At 45.8% G+C, this 27,682-nt stretch overlaps 1 protein-coding gene across 1 annotated transcript; it reads right to left on the reverse strand.

The window, feature by feature from the left end:
• Positions 1-27,149, reverse strand: LOC137159158 (transmembrane protease serine 11C-like). The gene is made up of 10 exons (XM_067557357.1): positions 26,985-27,149; positions 21,190-21,311; positions 19,927-20,042; positions 18,698-18,765; positions 16,904-17,067; positions 13,373-13,411; positions 4,716-4,893; positions 4,019-4,284; positions 2,678-2,820; positions 1-224 (listed from the first exon to the last, which is right to left on the reverse strand). Exons 2-10 carry the CDS (start codon positions 21,287-21,289, stop codon positions 63-65), a joined length of 1,236 nt encoding a protein of 411 aa, XP_067413458.1. The 5' UTR covers positions 21,290-21,311; positions 26,985-27,149; the 3' UTR covers positions 1-62.
• Positions 27,150-27,682: the final 533 nt, after the last annotated feature.

The raw sequence follows: 27,682 nt of genomic DNA on the forward strand, positions 1-27,682 counted from the left end.
AATAGTGTTTTGGAGTTACCAGCTCGTATACACAGCCTGTGCAGTTTACCCCACTTGTGACTTCAGATGCCAGTTTTTGCAGCGATCCAGTCCCGATAGTAAGTCACCCGTGTGTAGACGCCAGGTTTATTTCTTTTAGCACATTCATCTCCCCAGCTCACTATTCCGACAAGATACCAGATTCCTCTACGATCTGCAGTGACCAGCGGGCCCCCAGAGTCACCCTACAGGAGAAAGAAAGGTGTAATTCAGCAGACAGGAACTGAGAACAAAGCAGGGAGGGGCGTATTTAAATACTAAAGTAAATATCAAAGCTAACTGTTTCAATTCTTTTACTATATACGTAAAATCACACTTGAGAATTAGATCACAGGCTACTGGTTGGTGGGTAAGTTATTTCTGGTATTCCTGAAGGACTTTTTCCACAAACATTGCTGATAGAAGCTGTATCTCTCAGTATAGGCAATGTGGGCAGAGGAGCTATATATTCTTTCGTCCTCATCAAAAAGTGTTGTGTCTTTTTTTTTTTTTTTTTAAACACAACAATAAATGAAGAAACTCCACCGGTATGGTGGGGGCCCAGGTAATTATGGATACTGAATACACACCAGGTGCAAGGTTTGGCTATATATTCATGCAGCTGCTCTGGCTGAGTTTTAGGGGCTTCTAAACCCTACCACACGGTGAGCGCCACTAGAGGGCTCACAAACTATTTTAAGGGATACTACCCTATTCCTGGCCACTACATGTCCCTTTTGCATAGAAGGAGGAGTCAGTTAAAATCCCAGCTTTGAAACGGACTCCTTCATTCACTTGGAACAACATTTTCAAACCTTGCTACATAAACTTAGTCTCCTGCATTTGGCCCCGAGACAGAAGAGACCTGAGTTTCAGAAATGGTAAACGCTCAGAGCTCCTAATGGAGCAGTGAGGATGGTTTAGTGCCTAGCATCTCTATGAATCCATCTACTTCTATTTAGATGCCTAAATACAGATTTAGGGCCAAGATTTTCAGAAACAGCAGTCTAAAGTCAACTCCTGTATCCTGACATGATTTGCAGACACTTGATTTGTGTCTAGCACACAACAGTTCCTCTTGACTTCAGTAGGAACTGTTAGTGCTCAGCACTTTGGAACATCCAGCCAATTACTTAGGTGCCTAAATAAGGCTTCAAAATCTAAATGTAGGCACTGAGGTTTGAAAATCTTGGCCTTACGGCCCTTTCAGCCATACACTCTTCATTAGTTACCCTGTCTGTAAAACAGGTGTAATAATTCATACTAACCCAGCCTACAGGAGCGCTGTGAAGATTTAATTTGTGTTTACAAGCCCTCTGAAGATTAAACAGGGTAAATATTATTGCAAATTATCATAATTCTCCAAAGCGAATCCCTTTAGGATAAATGAAATAAATCATCTTAAACCAGTCAGTAGCCTGTGGAAATTCACTGCTGCAGAAAGGTTTAGAAGGTCAAATACTGTAGCTGGAATTATCAAAGGACTGAGTAATTCTATGCCCAGCCATAACCTCTGTTGTCATGCATGCTTTAATAAGGCTAAACCACTCCCATATTCCAAATGTATCACCTGCAGGAGAACAGGAATTAATTGCTTCCCAATATAACAGTGGTCAGATCTGCCAGTGTTATATAATAGGCTAGGTCAAGGGTCAGCTGGTGAACGCCTGTATTTATTCATGTCATTACAAACTTAAAATATGTGTCTTAGATCACAAGCTCTTTATGGCTTGAGCCATATCATTGTCTGTGTTTTTACAGCGCCTAGCACAATGGCCCTGATCTCAATGGGAATGACAGGGTACCATTGTAAGCCCAATACTAAACTTCAAATGCACTTAGCCCTGGCCTAGCTCTGCTCCTGCTGGAGCCAACGGTAACAGTCTCATTGACTCCCAAGAGAGCAGAGCATTTGAAAATCCTGCTCTAAGCTGTGTCCAGAGCAGCCAGTGCCAACAGCTGCAGCCAATCCAGCACTGGTGCTTCTACCCCATCACAGAGTACATTGCACTGCAAAGGGGAAAGTGCAGGTGAAGATGATCAGCGACGTTATTCAGATCCACAGAATAATGGAGACTCCACTGCAGTTTGTCAGAAAGGCTTTACACATCCTCCAGAGAATTCAAACTTCCCTCGGTTTATTGAGAAGATGGCAAATGTCATTTTGTGTCCACCCCAAACACACGTCGGTGAAACCTTTATAGCGTACCACACCTCACGCATATACTATCTCTTATACACACCCACAAATTATACACACAGGGCCAAATCCTCGACTGGTTTAAAATCAGTCTAAGACCAGTGAAATCAATGGAGCTATGCTAATTTACACCAGCCAAGAACCAGGCCCCTGCAGTTTTGTCATTGCAGTTGTTCAGAGCATGTGACCTGTGCTCACTATTGCAACCCCCCCACCATCACCCCAGTCTCCTATTTCTTTCTTAGCGCCATCCCTGGATTTTTATAATCTACAAAAATAGCAATCTGCTATCATGGGTCTCTTTGGAGAAGACATAATTAGTCTGCTCTGAAATTATGGATCATAATAGACTACCCCTGATCCTGTTCAAATGTGTATGTTTGGAGACCACAAGGTGCAGGGAAGCATCTGTCAGCAGTTCTCACTCTGATCAGTTCTCAATGCTGAGATTAGATTTACCTGGCAGGCATCTACTTTCCCCTCCAAGTATCCAGCACACACCATCCCAGGTGTGATGAGCCCATTGTACACTTCTTCTCTATTGCAAATGTTGGTATCTATGATCTTCACTTCTGCTTGCTGAAGATTATTAATGCTTGGGCCTAAAAGAGAAAGAAAGGATTTCGAATTTACAAATGGGTTATACTAGCCACGGCCTGGGAGGAGCACGAGGGACCAGATCTTCACAAACGCTCAGCTCCCATCTCAGCACCTAAAGGAAGTGGCCAGGTTGACACTTTGGGAAGAGAACAGTTTATTCTCCTTCAGCCTCTCATTTGCCCCAAACCCAGCTGCCTCTGCCCCACAAGGGTGCCTTATCCAAGTCCCCCACCCCATTCATTTTTGGACCTCACCCCTCTAACATAATGGGCACAGGGATTTCTGGTGCATGTTCTGGTGCCAAAGTCCCAGCTGTGAACTGGGAGGAGTTAATACACGTCTGTGAGATCAGAAAGACCCAATCAGAATAAGGCTTTGGACAATCCAAGATAACAGCAATAGGCTCCAGTTCAGCAATGCTCTTAAGCACATGCTTAGCTTTAAGTCTCACTGATGTCAATGTGTCTTAAAGTTAAGCATGTGATCATGTACTTTACTAATGTGGCACCTGAATTAGGACCTAATGGAGATTAAGTGAAGTGAACTTCTGTGACAAGTCTAAAGGTTACGGGGGCTAGATTACATAGAGCTGATGCCAGATGTTAAAACAAAGGCAATGGTAAAGAAAAGAAGTTGGTGACTGACTGACTGAATGAATGAAATCTGCTCAGCCAGGGTAATGGTGGAAACAGCAATGAGTGACTCTTTTCTTGTCCCGGTATTAGTGGCTTGGAGCTTTGCCATGTCCCAGTGCACCATTGGAAAGCCAGAAAATGCAGAATACAATGAGCTGAGCCAACCTGTACACAACATGTAAATGCTCAGCCTGGCTGTCAAATCAAGTAAGAGATCTTAAGGTCAGAAGGGACCATTATGATCACCTAGTCTGACCTCCTGAAAAGCACAGGACACAGAATTTCACCCAGTGATTGTGGAACGAATTAGTCTTCCCTACTACATAAGTGACCAGCATTGAGCCCAACGGCTGCTGGTCAAGCTGGGGTGTCTCATTTCGAAAGATATCCAATCCCAATTTAAAAACTCTGAGTCATAATGAATTTACCACTTCCTTTGGTAAGCTGTGCCAATGGCTAATTAGCCACAAGACTAATCAGATAAGAAACATGTTCAATTTCCTAGTGATCAGGAAATGAACTAAATATGTAATGTGAAGGGAAGGCTATTTGAGGAGACACTCACCGTCAAAACTTAAAGCTCCCCAGCCTGTGACAAAGCAGGTAGTGTTATGTGGGAAGACATAAAACGCTTCTGGGAGACAGACCATGCGTATATCATTTGTAAATTCGATGGGGGCGGAGAGTTGCACGACAGCAACGTCATAATCGTGATCAGCATTGTTGTCACTGTATTTTTCATGAACGATAATGTTGCGGATGAATCTTCTCATTTTTGGAGGTCTTACAACAGTTCCAAAGCTAGCAGTCCATTCACGGGGATTCTTTTGTCTGAAAGAGATACAAGAGTAAATCACAGACATACACAGACAACTTTTCAAAAAGCTCAGCTCCCAGTTAGGCACCTAAATGGCTACATGTGTTGGGAAGGATAGAGAGCAGGGCCAGAACACTGCTTTGCTCCAGCAATCCCCTGAGGGATGTTGCCAGCTGGCATTGGTTACAACAACCCCAGGGTTGCTCTAACTTGCACTGGGGGCTGAACTGACAGCAGCAGCCTTAGGGTTTGGTAGAGTACAGCCATCTTTGACTTCCCTTTTTCAGGTCCCTCTCCCAAGCACTGCTGAGGATCAGAGCTGAGGATCAGAACCCAGACACATTTAGGAGTTCAGTTCTGGTTCCAAATGTCACAGAATTCCAGGCTGGGGTCTGTGTGCACACACAGTCTTTTAAAACATCCTCTCTCCAAGCTGGGATCTTACCCTCTGAAGCAGTGAGCTGCAGTTACAAGCCACGTGTCACTGATGAGCGTTGCGCCGCAGCGATGGATACCGCTCAGCTGAAGACTAGTCTGCCATGGCCACTCACCATCCTGGGCAGACATGCCCCCGCTTATTCTGTCCGTGAAGGAATTCAATTTACTAATTCGTAGCCCACAACCTATCAAAGAAAGGACCGACTTAGCTGGACTGTTCCCCAGGAAAGAAAGAAAGACAGGCTTTTGTTTCGTGTGTGCTGCCAGCGTGCTCAACACACATGGCAGCTTGCATTTTGTTACAACATGGCTGTCATCAAACGAACAACATTCAGATAAACAGATGTGACACCACAGTTGTGTTGATATTCAACCACAGTCACACAGGCTGGGACTTTATACATACACAAACACACCCACCCCATATTAGGCACACAGAAGATGTACATTGCCAAATATACTGATAACAAAAACCAAACTGACTTAGAATGAGAATGAACCAAAATATATTATCCTTATAATTATGCCATCTAAATAACCTCCGCCACCCCTTTTATCTACACAGATTAATCCTCCCATATAGTTGCATAAAGAAAAACACCATTATAAATAATGAGATCTCTTAAAAAATAGTAAAATCATTTAAGAACTAAATACATACTTAAATCATAAGTCAAAAACAATTGTAGATAGGACTAATCGATATACATGAATTAAACCAAAATAAGCTAAACTCCATCTATTACTGCCCATTACTTGTGAGGTTATCTGGAGAATGTAATAAATATGGATTTTCATAGAGCTCTGTTAAAGTATATTTTGTTCAACAGATTGTGTCGGGTCTAGAACTGAACAAATAATAGCTTTTTAGGTTTGGGGACTGAACTAAAATATCTAATTTGATGAAAAACAAAACCAATTTTTTCAAAAAATTTTGTCAACTCCAAAACGAAGGGGTTGCATTGATGAGACCTGAAATGTTTTGGTAGATTCAAAATATTTTTTTTTTTTTGGTTGAGATTTTTGTTTCAAGTCAGCATTTGGGGGGGGGGGGGGGGGCGGGAGGGGGAGGAATGGGTTGTGACAAAGAAGTGGGAATTTTCTGTAATATTTTTATGATTTCTAGGCATGCCTCTGTTTCCTGCTGTACTTTGCATTGCTACCCCAGTGGGTACAAAAGGGTTCAAAAGCTGCCCTTGGGCAGAACAGGAAATGTGGGGTGTGGTGTCATGCTACTGTCTGGGGTGGAATGAGTGGGCTGGTAAAGGACTGACTGAAACTGACCCATATCAATGGAGGGTCTGCAAAGATAAAGGAAGCCCAAGGACTGAGCAATTGACACTTATCCACAGGAATCTCTGGCAGGCAGAACATGTGAACTGAGCATGGGTCTGCAGGAATTGGACAATGGGGCTGAGAGAAGGGCTGGCTTTTGGGAGATAGACGCCAGCTCTTGCTCAGGATTGACAGAGAGAGATGGTGAGCCAGAACCAAAAAAGGACTCCATGGCAGCTTGGCTGGGTGGAAAGCTGGCTTGGCCTCCAAAATGGACTATGTCTATTTCTCAGTGCTAACCTAAGGACTTCCCAGTGCTGTGCTCCAGCTGACTAATAAATCCTACTCTGTTTTGAAAAGGCTACCTGGGCTCACTAAAAATACTTGCTGAGGTGCACGGGTCCCCAAAGAGTGTAAAAATCTTTGCTGAGGAGTCTGTCTCAGTTGGACCCGCTGGGTGCGAAACAGCAGGGCTGGAGCCCAGAGGCTGTCTCTGAGGCGTTGAGACCGCATAGGTCTGGCACACTGACAGGGTCTCTCCAAGGGGCTATTTAAAAGCTAGGCTCCCGCACAGATCCCGTGGAGCCAGGACAGGAGTTCACCTGTTTTGCATATTTTCTCAATTGCCCAAATTTGAATTTGAAATGAAAAGTCAAAACAAAACATAACACTCTGAAATGAAATGTTTGAATTCTTTTCCCATTTTTTTCTCAGCCACAACTCTTTGTCGACCCAAATTCACAAACATTTTGGGAGCATAGAAAAATTCCTTTTTCGACATAAAAAAAAAATCTATCCATCAAAAACTTTTGCCCAGCTCTAGTCAGGTCACATTTAGCTTAAAATTCAGGTTTTATAAGAGCACACTTTTATAAAATTAATAGGAATGTTTCCATTATGGTTTGTTAGATGGCAAGAGTTTAATAAGAGTTCTTCTGCAGTGTCTGCAGCATAGTACTAGTGCAGGACAGCCAGAGGGGTAGACTTGACTAGAACCCCATTCTAAGCAAGAATGAAACTGACTAGTCCATTTTCATTTTATAATCTTAGCAAAACAGGAAAACCAATGCAAATTAGGTGTTTAAAATTCTTTGGGTTTAAAGCCTATCAGGAGTCTTGAATGACTGATATAAAGGTTAAGTTTAGGTGCCTGCCTTGGCTGAGGTCAACCGCAGTCAAATACGCTTCAACAGGAAAGAAGTCAGGCCTCGAATAAACCATTGCTCACAGACATTGCCCCTGTAAACTTATGCCTGCAGAAACTCCTGCCCGAGGCAACCAAAGGTTCTTGCACCATATTGTATAGCCAGAGGCAACCCTAGGCAGAGACGCTTTCAACCACCTCAGCTGCAGTCTCAGTCTCAGTACAGTATGACGATGGTGTCACAGCTCCTTCAATCAGTGGAGGTACGTCTTCACTGACGGCGGCAAATTCGCCGCCGTCAGATCGATTGATCCGGATTGATTGAGCGGTCAGTGAAGACCCGCTCAATCGATCCAGAAGGCGGCTTATTAAAACTACCCACTCAAGTGGCGCAGTGCAGTGAAGACCCAGCGCACAACGGAAGGTAAGAACTCAACGGGAGTTACTCTGTGTAGCTTGCATAACTCCCGTCAACTGCCGCCAAATTTTCAGGTAAGTGTAGACCAGGCCTGGGTCAGACCTGAGCGACTCATCTCCAAGTACCACAATAGCCCTGCCTTGCTGAGAGGCAGCATAGTCCCAAGATTGGGTCAATGAACTGCACAAGCATTCAGATGACCTGGGTTCTAGTCCCATCTCTGCCCCTTAATTATTGTGTGACCTGGGGCAAGTCACTTCACCTCTGTTTCCTTTCTCACCTTGCGTCTGCCTTGCTTCTGATGATCGTAAGCTCTTTGGGACAAAGACCTGTTTCTTACTCTATGTTTGTACAGCACCCAACGCAATGGGGCCGTGATCTCAGCTGAGGCTTTTTGTCACTGCTGTGAGATACACAATAATAGTGGTCTGGATGAGCCCCAAATAAAAGCCATGACCTCAACCTTTTCTCTGTGACCTGTGTAAAGATTGAATCCTCCTGGGAGATGGTCATTGGCTTTCTCTTCTTCCCCAGTCCTTCTTTGATCTCACATCTTTTATGTACAAGTATCCCCCCGAACATCATCTTCCACGTTGTCCCCTAGATCTCAGTCAGGTACGGTATGCGGCAAGTCAATGCCAGGGGTAGAGCGCTGACGTTACCAGAGCACGCACCAACACTGGTTGTGTAAAAGCTATCGGCCCAAGCTGAACTGGGGTGATCGAGGGATGAGGTTGGAATCCCTTTATCTTCAGACTCACAGCACAAGGCTTCACTGAGACTTCCCCTGGAGCCAAGAGTATGAGCAGCACAAGCGTCAGGACGCTGCATTGTCATTCCAGGCTTAGTGCAAAACCCGTCCCGAAACCAGAGCGCTCTGATTGAAAGATGACATCCAGGCCTCCCACTGTCTCCTGCTGTCGCTGGGGGTTGCAGGCCCACCACTGGTAGCGGAAATGGGTCTGGAGTAATCAGAAGCTTGAGTCAATTGCTTCAGGATGCTGGTTGCCTATCAGGGGTCATGTGGGCTGCTCAGCGCTTTGCTGGCAATAATGACACAACCAGGGAGAAGCTGTGGCAAGCACCAGCAGGGTATGCACTGAGGCAATCAGGACTTCAAAGCCATGGGCCCTCCAGCAACACCAATGCATAAGGTCTAGCTGACACTTTAGGATCTCAGGGCACAGCTCCAGCCCTACAATGGGAGACCAATGCTACCATGAGCAGTGTACAGACAGACTCTCATGGCTAGATTTGCTGAGCAGTGCTCAGTGGGAGCGTAGCTCTCATCAGCATCCACCTGGGACTTGCAATTGTGGGCAACTTAGAGCCAAAGTTTACGGCTGTTCCTACAGGGAGGTTGAAGGAGACCATCGGGGACTCCAGGCTCTCTCTCTGTTCATGACGACATCTGTGAGCAAATCTCATAAGGGTCTAGTCCTTTCTGAGGCAGTCAAATTTGCTCAGGAGAGGTGAAGCCCACTTTGCTACTTGGAACCAGAGCAGGTCATGAATTTTTCAGTGAAACTTTTTTCCCTTTGGAAAATGCTGATTTGTTCACAGGAAAACGTCTCAGGTCCTGGATGGAATTTCTATGAATGAGTGTGAGAGACGCACCCCACCACCACCCCACAATAGCCAGGAGCGTGTTGGCTAGGGCAGTCAGCTGGCATGTGGGTAACCCAGGTCCTAGTCTGTTCTCTGCCTGATATAGAGCAGGGACGTGAACTCACATCCCAGGTAGTGCCTGGATCACCAGGCTTTGGGCTGGTCTGGGGGCTGCGCATCCCATTATTTTCTGAAAAGCTCCAAGAGTCTTTGGTTTCATTCCAGTGCAGAACAGGACATGTTTTGAAATCACACAACATTTTCGTGGGATAGGAAAACCATTTCTCACTCCGCTCCACGTGGAACAGCTCTCACAGTTGGAATACAGAACCTGCCAGTGCAGCACAGATCAACACAGGGTCGGACAAGGCCGGGCAGAAGCCCAGGCTGCAAGGATGCAGTAGCGAGGAGCTGAAAATTCTCCATGCATCTGTGGTGCTGCTGTCATCAGCCTCAGTCAGCACTAACATGCAAGTCCCAAGGGCTGGGAATGCCCATCTGGTGGACTGACACAGCTGCTACCTACGGTCAAACATCTCTGAGGGAAACAAGACAGAGTTGTTGTGGGGAGCAAGGTGAACATGCATCTATTGCAGCCAGTTACAGCTACCCAGTGGAACTCCCTCACGACCAGAGTCAGAGAGGAACGAGCAGCAGGAGAGTCCTCCGTTCCACTTCAGGGAGGGCGACGAATCCAGCAGAGTTAGGAGAGCTCCCTTGAACGTTCTTACCTTGGTCACACACACAGGGCCCAAGCATAATTTTTTCGGGCCCAGTACAAACTTGTAACACGGGCCCCTGGCCACACACATACCACAATCCCTCATCCCATGCCTACAATCTCATGAGCCATGAAAAAAGTTTGAATTCTGAACTTACTGTTACATATTCTACATTTCTGAAAAAGACCTCCCCTCTTTGCTATTTTTGTTTAACATAACACCCAGCCTGAGAGTCCTACAACTTTGCTGACTATTTTGTAACTTTTTGGTCATTATAAAGGTATTATATCCTGTCAACGTCTTGATTTTGTTCATCTGCTTCCCTAGTTAGTATATTGCCTGACTGCAGAAAGGCCTTGTCTGATTTGAAAAACTGGAGGATAGATTGGTGTCCTTTAGCTTCTTTTAGTTCCCTTTCTTTTACCTCCTTACCTTTCTGGCTGCCTGATTTGTATTTATAGCCACCACCACACATGGCAGTATGGGGTGTGTGTGTGACTGTGAGTGAATTAGACACTTACTCACATATATTTTGGGCCTGCAGATCCTACCAGAAGCAGCAGCACTGGCTCCCACTGTCTTATGATGCTTTGCTTTGCCCCTCCTACCAGCTGTCCCACCTGTCTATGCACAAGGAACTCTGGGACTGGTAGTTCTTGGTCTTGATATGCTAGACCAGTGTTTCTCAAATAGTGTTCTGCGGAACCCGGAACCTGAGTTGAAGGGTTCCGCGAAAAAGCGGAACCGCACCGCTGAAAACAACACAAATCGCGCGCTGCCGAACAGCTGATGGCACCGCTGAAAAGCCATGAGCGTGCCGCCGAACAGCAGGTGGCACCGCCGAACCGATGTGAATTCGCCGCCGAACAGCTGATCGCGCCGCCGAAAACTGCTTACAGAGTGTGCCGCTGAAACCAGCCTACACCGCGCTGCCGAAAAGGGGAAGATTTCCTGGACTTGTCGGCGGAGGGTATCGCATGGCCGCGCAAGGGTGCCGCGGCGAAATATAATTGAGAAACACTGTGCTAGACCATGTCACAGGGAGGAGCACAAATCTCTCTGTCTCTCAGTCTCACACTACAAGTCCTAGTTTAACTGCACAAGCACACATACTCTAGTCTAGAGAAGGGCCTGGGCTGGGCCAGCAGGCCCAGCAACTCCCTGTTCAGAATGTTGCTTGAGACTGCGCTAACACTGCTTCGGACTGACTCCAGCAAATCTCACCTGATCTGGACAATAGATACATAGATACAGGAAAATAAGTTTCTATAAATAGCCTCAGGCATGATCCACAATTTAGCCTCAATTTTTTCCTCATGGTAATGAGGGTTGCAGCTTGGGTCGGGTAAAGTGTACCCTTTCCACCCCCCATGTGGGGGCCCTGCACATACAGCAGCGTAGTATGGCAGCTGTACAGCTGGAGAGAGGCATGTTCTCCAGAGGTTGATCTCTGGAAAAGAAAGATCCCTGTGGGGACAGCTTGGGGCAGGCAGGTCCATGCCTCTCAAGTATGACTGTATGTGTAATTTCCACAACTCCGTGTTCATGATGGCACCTCACCAGCAGATGGCCTGCACCGCCATGTACTGGTATGAGCAAACTAAATTACTGTTGCCCCAATCAAGTTTCAGTAACAAACGAGTTGAGTGGCAGGCTTCCAGCACAGAGGAATGCTTCCCCAGATGGCGACAGTAGGGAGTAGGGATGAAGCAAGCAATCAAAGCAACAGTGCAAGGGACTCTCCCACCTGTCAGCAGGATGGGTGGGGAATCACAAGCCAACGCAGCTCTTACATACCATATCTGTTAGCTAGCTTAACGGCTCAGGACCAGGACCTGCACCCTGGCATGTACATGAGACACGGTGCTGAGAATGGGATTTATCTGACTGCAGGCACTGTGTCCTGCGAACCTGTGGGACAGGTAGGTCTGTTCCTTTCCATTACTGCAGAGTCCCTGAGCTAGGAACTTCACACAATGGAGAATAAAAACTGGAATGAAACTGTGAAAAAGTGACACTGTCAAGTCCATGAATCGTGGACAGCTGGGAACTATTTCAACTATAGTTACTGAAACTGCAACACCCCACCTAATTACTGTGTCATTTACAAATAGATGCACCATTATTCTAACTACAATGCTGAATAATATTATGGCATAAAGACAATCAAGTCAAAGGCTATGGGCTTGATGCAAAGTCAGTGGGAGACTTTCCACTGACTTCAGTGAGTTTTAGATCAGGCCCTGTTGACGCAATGTATACTGTATATTTCCTAGCTCGGGAATCCCCTGCAAACAAATCCTTCTCTTCTTGAGTCACCAGGTACAAATAATATCGGTTCACATCGGTTGCCAGAAAAAAAATCAATCTCCCTGTCCCACATGTGGTTATTAATGGCTAGAATGTGCTTGAATCCCATTTTTAAACACTATGGTTAGGCTGGAACACTGAAGAACAGATCTAGAGCTGGGAGGCACTGAAAATATAAACTATGGCGTACTTTTGGCTTATGTTTAGAGGGGCCAGCAGAGATCAGGACCTCATTGTGCTAGGACCTGTACAAACACAGAAAGAGTCCTTGCCCCGCAGATTTTACAGTGTAAATAGACAAGGCAGACTGGCTGGGAGACAGGAGTATTATCATCATCATCCACATTTGGCAGGTGGAAATTGAGGCCTTGTGAGATTAAGGGAAAGACTTAAAGACTTACTCTTACACTTAACTTTAAGCCTGGGTGTAGACCCCTTGCGTGGATGCTGGGGAAGCCCTACAGTCAGAGGTTGGGAGGAGCAAAGGGCCATCCCTCCAACACCCTCTCACAGGCCCAGGAGAAGAGGAAAGGAGCTAGCTATCACTTGGGCCTGAAGGCCTCCCACTAACACTTCTAAAGGGTCAGGAGAAAGAGCAGCAATGGCAGCCGGGGGAGGAGCAAAGACTGAGAAGGCCTCCTGACTCTTCCATGTGTCCAAGGAGCAGGACATTTGCTTTTCATCAGCACTAAGTCATCCCCTCCCCCCTCCCCGCTTAGTGAGACCTCTCAGGAGCCCACAGCCACTAGGAGATGCAAGCTAGTCACCAGAGTGGAAAGCTTGTGTCTCCTTCTTCCTAAACAACACAGGTCATTCCCTGTGGCTGAACTGAGGTAAGTCCCCATGTAGACAATGCCTAGGTACTTATGTTCCCCCCCCCCCCCGCCATTACGCTATTACTGTCTGAGTGCCTAGTCCTATTCGCACTGCAGAGCCAACACAGCTACAAGAAAGTGAGCTGATTTATTATCTGCCTCGTGCATCCCCAACTAAATTTCAGCTGTCGAATCCCCTTTCTAAGGTGCCAGGTGGACATCCAGATGCCAGGCTGAATTTATAGCAGTTAGTCAGAAAAATCATCTTTCTACTCGTAGACTGAGCGCCCCAGTGTAGACGCACTGAGACTCAGAAAGTGCGGCCCCTCTCCATGCCCTGTCCCCAAGTACCGGTAAAGTGCTTGTACTTACTGTTGTTGAGGAGGTTTACTCCATTTTCCATTTTCATCCCTGAAATAAAACACACAGTAGAGTGTCAGAACAGCTCACACTTCGACCTGTCTCGGTTGGCCAGGGTGGATTTCCTTGAAGTCCTTGTGGGACATAAATGCTGATTGCTTTGGAGTGGGGCTGGGAGTGTTGTAATAGGGGACAGAGGAGCATGCCTTACTGTTTGTGGGGCTTTTGTAGTTAGTGTATTTGGTACTTGATTAGGCTACTCTAGGGTCCCATAACTACGAACCCTCAGATAGTTACTTGTCCTGCCTGGTCTTGGATGCAGTGTCTGTAAGTGCTGGTCTAACATAGCTCTGTAAATGCAACCAGATGCTTACACCCAGTGATGATGAGCATGATATAAAAGCCTAAATGGATTAGTCTAGACGAGATAAGGCTGGAAGTCACTAATGTCACCATTTACTGGATCCAAGTTGTAAGCTGCTGATAATCTTTCTTATAGAAATTGCATGACAAACTAAAGAACGGGCCCCTGTTTGCTTTCCCTCATAATACTAGAGCAACAAGACCATAGGCAGCACATGAGTCTTTCCTTTGGGGACACTACACCCAGGAGCGCTGGAAGCTCCCTAGAAGTGGGGGACCACTGGTGCCCAGACTGTGGCCCCGGCTCCCACTCCACCTCTCCCCCCTTGGCCCCGCCCTGCCCCAAGGCCCCACCCAGTATTCATTCCTCTCTGCCCACTGCTCTCTCTTAAGACAGGAAAAAAGTTCCTCCTCTTCTGGTACCCCTGAGCCATGCCCCAACCTCCTGCTTCTAGGGAGCTTCCAGTGCTCCTGCTCCGAGGGAGCAAAGGCGGCAGGCCAGTAGCATGCCTCCAAAGAGAGGCGACCTGCACCCAGCATTTGCCCCCCTCATGGCCAGACTTTTTTATTTTAGGGAGGCTTAGCCTCCTCAAGCCTCTCATACACCCCACTCATGAACAGGACAATCCACTACATTTAGGTGACAAATTTAAAACTGATACAAGGATTCCTGATACACATGCATGCACGCATGAGTGCTCACACGCACCCCTGCACGCTGCACACTTAATCTATGGAACTCAGTCCTGACATCCTTGCCTACGCTGAGTCCAGGATAGCCAAGAAAAGCAACTGAAAGTTAGCCGCTGTGTTTATGGTTTCAACAGCCCTAAAACTAATCAGATTATGTCTCGGTGTTGCAATTTAAAAAGTAACCACTACCTGTACTTGGGTTGTTAAAAAAAATGATCTGGTTGTATGCCACATGTCAGTACAATTGGTTATTTAAACGCTCTGCCATTGCCTCACCTGCTCAGCATAAAAGGAGCATAATTCTCATTGTAAGCACTCAGACACCCATATGGGAACATTACCGTCCAGTGAGATCAAGAACTAAACCACCAACTCATTGGGTGGGCGAATCTCACATGCTGGCCCAGGGGGTTACCAGCTTCTCTGATCCACACACAGAAGCTTCTTCTCTTCCAAAGAGGGTCAAGTGGAAACCATGCAAACTGGATCTGACTCCATTCCTTCAAGGCCCTCCATCCATTATAACAGAATGGCGGTTGGCAGTCTTCTCTGCCTGGGAAGACCCCCAAGATCCAGCAAGCATGGAGTCTGACCCAGTGAGTCATGTTACTCCTGAAGTTTCCACATACCCATTTGGCCTGTACCTAACTGCAAGGGATAGTCTAAATATTGTGATACTGAAGTGGGGTAGGTGTCTCCAGCCCATTAGAGGTTAAAACCCTTGATTCCTGTTACGAGGAGACATGCTTAGATTGCGCTGCATTATCACAAGATGGCTTGGTGGCTCCAGGAATGAGTATGTGGAATGGCAACACTTCATAATGGCACAGGTATTTACCTCTTCTTTCTGGCCATGCATTCACCCTGAATGTGGGGCACGGCGGGATTGCTCCCCCGAAAGGAAGAGGGGAAAAATTAAAGCTCAGCCCAATTCACACGTAAAGGCAAGAGCCTAATGTTGCATGAAAGTACGCTCTGTCAGCGGCAATGCAACAGACGGAGGAAGAAGAGTTGGAAGCTGAGAGCTTAAAGTGATAGTTCTGTAACATTTGTCCTGTCAAAATTATAACACTGTTACTTTTAAAACAAATGGAAGAACTTGCTTCACAATATGTATCTGCCTCAAGAATATATCCCCCCAAAATATTTTTTTTAAAAAACACTTCTCTGATCAATCCTATTTTACAGCCTTTCCCTAGAATAAAGGAATCTTCTTAGAGAGAAAAAAATGATTGCACCATGCTGATGAGCAGAATGACTAAATCATTTGCTGCATTGTGATGGCAAGCAATCAATCAGATGTCCATTGAGGAACATTACAGTCCAATGGGATCAAGAAGTAGGCTACAAAACTCATTTAGTAGGGTACCGTCAATAGAACAGGCTGGGAATATTTTGACGAAATGTTTTTAGATGAAAAATGCCAATTCATCAAAGACAAAACAGAGTTGGTTCTGATGACTCTCCCAATGATGTTTCAAAATTGTTGAAAGGTTTGTTCCAACATATTCTAAAATGTAAGATTCTGGTTTTCTGGTTCAAAACAACTGTTTCAAAAAGTAAGCTAATTAGACTAAAAAAAAGGGGGGGGGGAGGGACTCGAAACTGAAATAAAATATTTCAATTGACCCAAATCCAACCTTTTTTTTTTTTTTTTTTTTTTTGCTTTGCAAAAATCTGAGATTGGCTTTTCATCCTGATTCAAGACAGGAAAATGTTTTGAACTCTCAAAACTATTCATGAGACAAGAAAATGTCTTGCCCAGTTCTGTCACATGAGTGGGGACATAAAAACAGGGGCTCTTTTGTGGAAGTTTTGTATGTGTTTAATAGTGTGATGGCTTTATATTTGGCCACCTGACTACAGAGTGGGGAAGTGACCTTTTATTCATTTGTGAGCACACCAAAAATTCATTCAACTCTATGGCAGGCTGGAAAGGGAGAAGACGGAAGGACATAAAAGCAATCTTCATTCAATATTGAGCTGGATCCTGGAGCTAACTGTGGGGGAAACAGGTCCAGAAGGGAGGCTGCACAAAACAGGAGACATAAGGTGAACCAACAATAACACTTTTCCAGAATTTCCTGTGCCATTGTTTTAGAAAATTTGAAAGCAGAAGCAAAGTGTTGTGAAACAAAGGAACATGGAGACAGATCTTTTGCTGGTGTAAATCAGTGTAGACCCACTAACTTCAGTGGGGTTACACTGATTTACCTCAGCTGAGAATCTGACCCACTAACTTCAGTGGAGCTAGGCTGAGTTGCATCAGCTGGGAACTTGGTCCATGTTTGTGAAACTTCTTGTCATAGTTTTACAGTAACGTTTCAGGCAGTCAGCTGATGAGGGCATCAGGGCTGTTTTGAGAAGAAGAAAGAAGGCAATATCAGAGACCCACATCTGCATTATAAAATGAACCACGTTGTACAGAGGAAAGGCATGGCCTGAGGAACAAAATCAAGGTAAAAAGGGAAAGCTAAAGAAACTTGCCTGCGAGTTTAAAAGTTGATGGGTCAATTTCCAAGTACCCTGTGTTTGTCTGCAGTCTCCTACGCAAAATACTGTTAACTCTTTCCCAGAGGGCCTCTCTGTTATCATTTGAGGAGAAGTGAAACATCAGCACAACTTCCACCGCCACTCCTCTGGCGTCTGGGCTGCAAACCAACATGACATTAAAGACAGAGGTAAGGGAGGGTGTTTGCTACTTGTCCTCCCTTCCTACATCTTTCTAGTTTTCATGAGGTTTTTGGGCCTTACCTGAGGACTGATACACTGACACATAATAGAGTACAGGGGGGTGGGAAGGAACTAAGCAGCTAGCAGGAGATTTTGACTGAGCGGTCGGAGTGATCAGGGAAGTCAGTGGGAATCTTGCCAAGAGCAAAGAAAAAGACTGGGGGAAAGAAGTGTTAAGGAGAACACCGTTCCAACTCCAACCTGAGGAGGGTGAGGAGGGTGAACTCATGGTCATTGGGTGACATACAACCCCTGGAACCATGTAGCAGTCACCAAAGCCCTCCAACAAGCCAAGGAGCTGCAGATCCATTTTGAACCCTTGGAAATGACTAACATTCTGTCACCAATCCAGTTCCTTTTGTTGACCAGCGCTTTGAAGCCCTTAGCTCCATTAGGATCATAGGATCTAAAGCTGGGAAAGACCAATTTGGTCATGTGGGGCCACACTTTCGTGCCCACCCGCTCTCATTTAGGCACCTGAATTAAGGGTGTTGAATGATGGAGCTTTGCTCGCAACTTCCCTTGCTGCTGAAATTCACTCTTTCCTAATTCCCCTTCCCTCCCCCCCCCGTCGCTCCACTGCACTCAGTGGTTCCTCTCCTTCCTTAGTGATCATGCCCTTAATATGCTCCCCAGCCTTTAGCCAGCCCTGAGTGAAGCTCTACGTATTTAACTCTTGCCTTCTTTCCTTGAAAGCCAACCCCCTCCGGCAACTTTACCGCATCTCTAGCTCTTCGCCGAACTCCCTCTCAATTGTCAGTCTCTTTCTGGCAACGAAGCACCCCGACCTGGATAAGCGATTCCACCTGCAGTCGCACCAGCACCGCACATGGTAGCCTATACTATAGAATAGCCATAGTCTGTAGCCCACCTATCCCATGATGCTGCTTCTGGGTATGTTATTCAAAACTGCGTGGGCTTTTTTTTATTTTTGTGCTGCTCTATCACATTGCATGCATCACTCCACTTAAGAGCACTTGATATAAGGTTCCCCGAATCCACTCCTGAGACCTCCAGAAGAGGAAGAGCCTGTTACACTGGGCCACTTTGCAGAGCAATCTGGAAACCTTGAACTGGGTCAGGTTCCAGTAAAGCCCTCTGCTCCTCTGAGATCAAGTGGCCCCCTTAATTGCTCAATCTTGGCTTCTTGGAGGTCAATGACCATAATGACACCTTTGTGGAAAAGACAGAGGCACTGAGCCTTCCTCTACATGAGGGGATGAATGGAATCCTCCTGCCCTGCAGCGGGTGTAGTCACTTATACCTACTCAGCATGGCAGCATTTTACACCCATTTTGCACAGGTGTAAATGACTGCCAGATAGGCAGGGGACAGTCAGACTCTGAGCAACTGCAAGCCCTGCAGGTGGAATAGCCTCAACGTCAGCATCTTGATACTGAAAAGTCCTGGTTGATGGCGACAGTGTGCTTTGCCCCTGCCCTCGCACTTTCTGGCTGCTTGGGGAAAGGTTAATCCGAGCTAACCTCAAACTGGTCAATCCTGGGAACAGACCAGCTGAGTAAGAAAGTGACAATTCATTTTACATACTTCAGGTGGACAACATGGGACTTGATGTACTTCTTATTTAAAATGGAGGCTTGAAATGTCCTGGTCATCTGTTAAAAGGAGAGGAAAAAGTTTGTTAAACAACACAATTGTGTGTAACAGCAGTGCACTCTCAGCTAGGGCGTTCTGTTCAGGGGGAATCTAGAATGCAAGGCTCGCACTGCTAACTCTATCAAAGCCCATAGATGAATGTCCTTCATCAGATGCAAAAGCCAGGCCTTCAAAGAACAATCCAGCTAGCATGGAGCAGTCGCAGCCCAAAGCTGTTCAACATACTCAGCTTGATCTTGTACTAAGACATCGCAGAGTACAAGGGGGAGCGAGCGCACCATTGTTCCCATAAATCAGGCCCACCCGCTACCCAAGCATGTTGGTGAGTTAGGGGACCACTACTTTGAGCTATGAATGACATGCTTCCTGCTTCACAGGAGAACGTCAACTGGTTGCTTCTGTTCCCGTATTCTCAACCGCGTACCCGCCTCGGCAGCTGCAGAGAACTGCAGCGAATGCCATGTGCGGCTAGTTGGCTAGCGCGGCATCCTGCCCTGGTTTCTGGCCCTGAGACACAATAGTGAACCATTGAGCAGGACTGCGCTATCTAAGGATTCACACTGCACTAATGTTGGGCAGCGGGCTTGAGCCAAAACTCAGAGAAGCCAATGGAAAGATTCACATTGATTTCAAAGGGCTTTAGATCAGGCCCTCAGTTCCCAAAGTGCTATCCCAGGCTTGCTGTAAACACTGGAAATGAAGTAGTAGCAGCTATTGTGAAGAATACACACATTAAAGATTGTGAGGCGCTTAAATACTACTGTGATGGGGGCCAGACAAGTACCTTAGACAGACAGAATGCGATCCTTTCCATTTGATGAGCTTAACATGCTTTACAAGCCTTAATGAATTAACCCTGTGAGGGAGGGATTTATCATCATCATCATTCCCATTTCATCCATTGGGAAACTAAGGCATGGAGGGATTGAATGACTTGACTCAGGTCACACACCACGTGAATAGCAGAGCCAGGAACTAAATGCAGCTTTCCTGACTCAGTCCTCTTCTTTACCCACAAGACTATCCTTCCCTTTGCGTGGAGCCTGCTATACCTGAACACTATGGCATGGAGTATAACAGCATCTCATTCTGGTTTCAAGTCACTTAATCCAGGACTTTCAGGGACTCTCTATGGTGGAAAAAGAAAAGTTCTGATTTACCAGTGTCTCGACTTTTGTGCTCAAGTCTTTGAATTCTTTTGAGGTTTTCTTTTCCATGCTGGGATTGTATTGGACATTAGTGACTGTAAAGGTCCCGCTGTAAAAATACATCTCATCTATAGAGGGAGAGAAAAGGAAAGATCAATGCCCACATTACCATTTAGAGATGGGTAGTGTGGCAGAACTAGGTAGCAAATGTCAGAGTTCTCAGGCGGGCAGAACAGAACTCTGGACTTCTGGTTCCAATCTCACTTATTCCATGTCAATAGAGTTACGTGGACTAGATCCTCAGATGCAGCTGAGTTTTGCTCAGTGCTGTGAGGAAAGTTGGCTCTAAGCCACCGACAGTTCCCCTGATCCCTAGGCAGCTAAAGGCTTGCTTTTACCTTAAGTGTTAACCTTAAACTGAAGCAGCCCTGAAGTTGCTCTAAGGTAGGCCAGCTGCAATAGGCTCCTTAGGGGCCATTCTGTCAGCCAGGGATCAGCAGAGCACAAGGCACACCAGCCACATGCCCCTTCCATCCCAGCACAACCCTCCCCCTCTGCTCCACGTCCTGCCCTGGCAGCTCCCTATCCCCAAGAGGGAGCGATGCAGGCAGCACAGAGCTGGCTACCCCACCTTGGACTGCCCTGTGCAAGGATTTGGCCCACATAGGGGTCAAGTGGATGAGTGAGAGGAGGAGTCTACTTTTATTTACAACTCTGAAGCAGAGAGAGCAGACAGCATCACAGTGCTACAGAATGACTTCAGGCTTTCCCAGCCAGTTCTATCTGCTGCCCTCTAGAGGATGGACCATGTACAACTTTTATGAATTTGCTATCACCTTTCAGCTAAGAGTCGCTGCTTTAGCTGAAGCAGTAGGGCCTTGTATTTGGTATCCAAACAACTTAGGTTCAGTAACCAGTCCCTGAATAAAACCCAGCCGGGGCATCATTACATAAAGCACTTAAAAAATGGACATAATCCTCCCGTGGTTGGGAGCTAGAAGACCTCTGACTTACTTGGATAACTGTCCATCGGGCACTCTGCCTGGACCCCAGCCCAGGAGACAGAAGACTTTAAATCCCTACTTTAGACAAATGGCTGGATTTGAAAACGTGTTTTTAGGGGACTTTTAATTACACCCTTCACATGGGACTTAAAGGTCCTAAGTGGGCTCATGCCCTGGGGTGAATTCCATCCTTTGTACATCCCATAAAGATCACAGTAGTAAACTCCCAGCAAGCGTAATTCACCCACCATAGCAAGACTTCCATGCTTACCAAAGAGCAAAAAATATACAAGCAGACCAATGACTAGTGCTAAAAAGAGCACAACTGCCAGAACAATAAGGGCTAACTTCCACGGTTCCAGAAGCTTCATTCTTGTGTCCCACTGGATCAGCCTGTGGAGGAGGGGAAGAAAATAAATCAGACTTGATAATAACTAAAATAATGATCCCTGGGCCAGAGAGTTTGCTCATGTACACTGGCTCAGCTCCATTGACTTCAGTGGAGTTATACTTCTTTACATAAGCTGGAGATCTAGCCAATTATCTCTCTCTCTCTCACAGACACCCCCGCCCCCAACCCCAGCAGAATAGCAACGACACTATGCTTAGCCATGAGGAAGGCTAATGGATATACGGAGCATTTCTTCCCTCAGAAGAGGAATAAAGGAGGCTTGGGCTGCATGTACCTCTACTTTAAGGAACTTTCTAGCTGACGCACTTTAGAAGGCTCCAGAGGGGTAGCCTGTACGAGAATCCTGTAGCACCTTAAAGACTAACAAATTTCTGCGGGCATAAGCTTTCATGGGCTGCAACCCACTTCATCAGATCCTCTGTAAGGCATTTACCCTGAACCCAAAGGCAAACGGGAAATATTCATTTCATAAACTGAGTCTCTATTTGAGTAATTTTAAAGAAAAATAAATACTCTTTTGGATGGTTTCTCCACATTTGCCACATTCACCTAGTTCTTCAGTCACTCTCTGTTTAGGTCCTATCCAGTGCTCTGGACACAATATCATCCAAGCTGAAATGAGCATCAGGAAGCCCTGGACGCAGCAGAATACTTCTAGCTAAACTCAGCTATATCAGGGAGTTCAGTCCTGTAGTGGGAACTTGTTGATCTCACTGTTAAGACTTCACAGGAGGTGCACAAAGAGCAAAATAACAGTCTGCTATACTCTCGGGCTTGGAGAGAACCCAGGCTCTGGAGGTACGATCCATGGAGAATGCTGAGCGCTCGTAGTCTCTCTGCACCCAACTCACTCTGGCCATACAGGGCTCCATCCACAGATACTGCTAACGTAAGGGCCAGATTATAGCTGCTGCACAGGGGATGGGGAAGGTACAAGGAACCTCACACCGCCTGCTCAGGGGCCAAACAAAATTGCATTCAATCAGGGATGCCATTCAGCCTAAAAGGGGGAAGATGGATACGGAGTGTGTCGGGCTACCCCTCACCCAGCAAACATGGCCTGCTGCGGAGAGAGGAACGAGGAGCACCCTGGAAGGAGTGTCACAATGAACATTCACTCCCTGTCTGAGTCCAGCACATATCGTCATACTTTGAACAGCTCCACAATCTCCTGTGACGGGCATTTACTTTGGCATCTCCAGCGGGTGGACCTTGAGCTGTGGGGAGAGCTTATAAAAATGCCAGTACTATTTTAGTTCCCATTTTAGGCAGGAGACTCATTCTTGTCAGGGGTCTCAAATAATTCACAGCTGTCCAGCTAAGATACAGTTGAAGGACAGCCTGCCATTTCCCCACCACCACCACCACCACTTTCTGAGTTAGACAGACCAGGCAGCCTCCAAACAACATGATTCGCAACACAAGTCCTGGCCCCAGGCAGGCCACTTTGTCCAATCCACTGAAAGTAACTGTAATGCCAGCAGTGCCAGCTGTCTAGGATTCCTTCCTGAGTCTCTCCTCATCCTGCATCTGCCCCAGATAGCTGTGTGATAGGAAGGGCAGTAGCATAAGAATGAGCAGCCTTGAGGCTGGTCTATTTAGCAGTGATAATACCCATGAGCCTCAGGATTGGGGAGCCACAAAGTGACTAGAAGCTACCTTTGCACTGCTCCACACTTGTGTCTTAGATACTTACTTGGCTCCTCTTCACTGTAGTATCTGAGTGCCTCACAATCTTTAATGTATTAATCATCACAAAAACCCTGTGAGGTAGATGTTTACACTGGGGAACTGAGAGACTAAATGACTGGTCCAAGGTCACACAAGAAGTCTACTGTGTGGCAAGAGTATGTACCCAGGTCTCCTAAGTGCTAGGCTAGTGCGCTTCCTCTCTAAAGATGCTCTGACCCACGTGAGGATCTGGGTCACAGTACACATAACTGTCATTTCAAAAGAGACAAATCATCTCAAATAATTATCCAGGGAGCTGCAATCACCTTGAAAAGTCACCACTAGTGAGAAATGGATGTTACCCCACACAGATCTGAGACTTAGTTAGGAATCCGGACACTGAGCTACCGGATCATCCTCTTCATCAACTTAAAAGGGGGAAATCCTTGTTCCTTTGTGGGGGAAGAGACAAAATGACTGGGGGGAAAAAAAACTTGGGAAAGCCCAGAGAAAGAACCAAAATAGCCAATAAAATCAGACAGCCCAGGGATGCTTTGGGGTTTGGTTAAACAACAAAATACGTCTGCATACATTATTATTGACTATTAGAATGCAGTAGTGCCTATGAGATCTCATCATGTATGAGAATCCCATTGTACTAGGCGTTGTACAAACACAGAACAAATACAATCCCTGCCCCAAAAAGCATACAATCTAAGTAAAGGGCAACTGTCCTCACATGTCCCCCAGTTCTGGAGACAGAACTAGACTGTCACTCAGCAAGAGGTTCTACAGTTGCAGACAAAGCAGCATCCTGCCTTCTGCCCCCTTCCTGTGTGAAATAGTTAGAGGATACCTCGTCAGAGGGCTCTGCAGCTTTGGGGAGGAAAACAAGACCTAGAATGCATATTTAAAATCATGAAAGAAAAGAAAAGAAAAGAAAAGAAAAGAAAAGGTTCCCACTCCACTCTGTCAAATGCTCTCTCTGCACCTAGAGGCTTCCCAGAGACAGACAGCACACTGCACAAAGCAATCATCTATCATTTATTATTTAGTGCCTTTCCATGTCACACCCAGTTTGATCAGGTAACAAAAGAGGTTTTAAGCGCGTAGATAGAATCTTGGAAAGTATTTGGACATCTATATTAAGAAATAACATCTGGGACAATAGGACCCACACACTGTATTTGAGACTATCAGGTTTAAAACTGAGGGTGATACTGGCCTGATTGGAAAATAATAGGATGGCCCCAGTGTCAAAAAATTGTAAATATACAATAAACCCAAAGAATTCATGAAGGCCTGAAAACTTTCATCCCCATACAAGCTCATCAGAGCCAGGAGGAGAACTCACCCTACTTTAAGTGGGAAATAGCCGAAATAATCTTCCTATGTTGAACTGGCCATCTATCTAGCTAAAGCACTTGTCTGGTCCCTATCACCATAGTATATGAGCTCCTCACAATTTCTAATAAGTTTATCCTCATAACACCCAATGAAGCAGAGCAGTGCTATTATCTCTGTTGTACGGACGAGAAACTGAAGGACACAGGGACTAAGAGATTTGACCAAGGTCACACAGGATGTTTGTGGCAGAGCAGACAATTGAACCTATCTTCTAAGTCCCAGCTTCCATCCTAACTCCTGAGCCTTCTTTGCTCCCCACTCTCTTCCTCTACTTTGCCATTCTTCAGGAATCTAACTTGTAATTCCTTGATTTGCCCCCTTATTTCCAAAAGCTTTACATCTGATCTCTTTGGTGGTTCAGGAATCTGACTGGCTAGCTCCTTGGCTGTTACCCCCTCAGAGAACTGCATTACTGTCCTTTATGGGATTCATTGCCTCAGAGAATCTGAGCTGTTGGTCTGGAAACTCTTTGAATGTTGCATCAGAGAGTAACCCATCATTGACTCTTCTCTGATCCCCTGCAGAGGGGCTTGGTCCATCATTACGTTAATAACAGCACGGCCTGAGATTAGAGTATTACTGATAGTAGGGGACAGGATGTACTCTACTAAGAGCTATTTTGGAAAGTGAACCATGGAAACTGAACCAAGAAAATGAAGTGAAGCTGGATTCCTCAGCGTGTAATAACCTCCACATATCAGAGAAAGGTCTGCAACCAAACCGCTCAGCACACTCTAGCACAGCCTCATGGGTGGGGGTATTTGAAGCAGATGAGCTTCTGGGCTATAGCTAAAATCCCCACCCACAAGGCCATGTTGTCTTATGTGAGCAAAGGAAGGGAGAGGTTAGGACTGTGCTAAAAAAAACCCTGGCATCAGGATTGCTGAGTGCATAAATATTATAGAAGATGAATTCTTCTCCTTATGTCATTGCCCTTATTAATATTATTCTACCTCCCTTGTCACTGAAAGTTGGTTTATCCATTAAGATAGAGATCCAGATTCTCTATTGCAAAGAGATATGCTTGGTGTGGTATGGGGATGAAGAATGTAACCCCTCGCTGACTCTGATGATATATTTGTTCCAATCCAAGCATATCATTGTAACTTGAAGCAGCTCAGGGACTGCTCTCATTTACACCAACTGGCCCTGGTTTCCATGGGCCCATATGCCAGGTATGAACTGGCATAATGCAGGTACACTCCACCTCACCCCAGTCTCTCAATGTGCAGGAACCAGCTATATCATCTTACATCAGCTGAGAGCTCTCCTACGCCAGGGGAATTCACAGCTAAGACCAAATTCCAGCTATTTTGCACCATCTGAGTAAGGAGATAATCTGGACAACCTGCTCCTCTGCTTTTTGAGTAGAAGGTGGATGTCAAGACCAGCTCCACTCAGTCCCAGCTCAATTTAGGATGCCCAACAGTGTTCAGATGTGTCTCCGGAGGGGTAGCTCTAGGCACATTCTGCCTCTTAATCATGACTAGGATGTGCTTCCTTTTACATTCTGTGATGGTGAGTTTAACCTCAAGATACCCATTTAATTACAGGAGCAAGTATTCATTTAACAATCTGAAGTAATGAACCTTTCCCAAAGCCAAATGACAAGGCTGAAGAGGAGTCGGTTTTGTAAAAGGACAAGGTAAGAAATTAGACAAACTTCCTAGTATAACAGGAATCTTTCCTTGAAATATACAGCCCAAACCACTAAAACCTATTATGCAATACAAATCAATTACTATAACAAAGTCTTGGGCGTGTCCGATATCCTACACAATATGCTAGGCATAAATTTAAATTACCACCAAATCAGAAACCAGACCAGAAATAGGCACTGACACCAGGCAGTGAGTGGGGGACATTGGAGTAGCATGAACCTGACCTGAAAATTTCTCTATGGTCACAGTAGTACCTGAGCTCCTCACAATCTTTAATGTATTTATTCCAATAGCATCCTGAGGTAAAGCAGTGCTATTATCCCCGTTGTACAGATGGGGACTGAGGCAGAGAGGGACTTAGCAACTTGACTACGGTTACACATAAAATTGGTGACAGACTAGGAATCAAAGCTGAGTCCCAGGCTAGTCCCCAAACTACTGGTCCAGCCTTCTTCCAACAGATTGTGTTTGGCCATGTCTGAGGGAGGTTTTCAAAAGACTTGTGCTATTAAATTCTTTTGGTGCTTTTAAAAATCTAACCCCTAGGGCTCAGATGGCTAGACTTAGGTACCTAAATGTGTGATCTGGGCACCCAGCACTTGTGAAAATAAGGTCACTTGCTTGGAGGTCTAGATATGGGTGAAGGAACATAACTTTAGGCCCCTACTTTTGAAAGCTGTCATCCATGTCTTTATCACCTCAAGGCTGAGCTTCTCCATACTGCTCTGCCATTCAACACTTCATGATAGCCTGTGACTGCCTGCCTGCTGGGTAGGGTAGACAGCAGAGAAAATTATCTTTGCATTACCAATTTCACGGGCTGCCAGCTCACTCCAAGATACAAAGCCCTCGTTGGGGTAGGACCTAGGTATTTCAAAGACTACCTATTTGTCTATTCCCCGCCATGGTGCCCACCTTCAGCAGGAATCCTTCTGTCCCCAGGGACAAACTCACAGAAGATGTCAACACCTATTCGCAGCAGCTGGGCCTCTTCTGAAGTGTTTGCTCCCTGCAGAAACCTACCTTATTTTAACCTGCTTCAGGCTGCTTTTGCGGTCTGATTCAAAGTTAATTGAGGCCAAAGAGGGAAGCTCCCAATCATCAGACTCTTAGGACATTTGCGCAAAATGCCTGTCTTGGCTTGGGCTTTCTGGAAAAAAAAAAAAAAGTGATGGAATCTCTCCATCAACTACTATTCTAATTTTACAACAAAACTTCATTCCCATAAATCAATGCATCTGGGTGTCTTCATCCAGCAAGTTTCAAACACAACCCTGCATGTCCTGAGAGGCAATTATCAGATTATTTAAAAGCATGCAAAATTAGTCTCCAGCTGGTAATCCTGACTCCGATCCATGCTGGGAATGTAGTTTGATCACTGATGGGAGAGTATGCTCCCTGCTTTGGGGGAAAGTGCTGTATTCCCTTGATCTAAGTGAAGTGAAGGGAACCCATTACCAAGGTTAGGGGCAACAATGCATGAAGTAATCTCTCTGCTTAGTTTTATTCTTTCATTCTAGATTAAGGCAGCTGTTGCCACTGAATTTTCAGCCAGATGTACCAATGAGATTTGTAATGTGCTTCATTTCATAAAGTAAGTAATTTGAATGCAT

The sequence above is a fragment of the Emydura macquarii genome, unplaced genomic scaffold (assembly GCF_026122565.2).
Source record: "Emydura macquarii macquarii isolate MOO-44397 ecotype Brisbane River unplaced genomic scaffold, CSIRO-AGI_Emac_v2 contig_1790, whole genome shotgun sequence".
NCBI classification, from domain to species: domain Eukaryota; kingdom Metazoa; phylum Chordata; order Testudines; family Chelidae; genus Emydura; species Emydura macquarii.

Coding starts and splice junctions, on each gene's coding strand:
- LOC137159158 (XM_067557357.1), bottom strand. CDS start 21,289: ATGAAGCTTCTGGAACCGTGGAAGTTAGCCCTTATTGTTCTGGCAGTT. Junction 18,766..19,926: donor GCACAAAAGTCGAGACACTG/GTAAATCAGAAC, acceptor TCCTTTTAACAG/ATGACCAGGACATTTCAAGC. Junction 17,068..18,697: donor TCCCATGTTGTCCACCTGAA/GTATGTAAAATG, acceptor GTTGGTTTGCAG/CCCAGACGCCAGAGGAGTGG.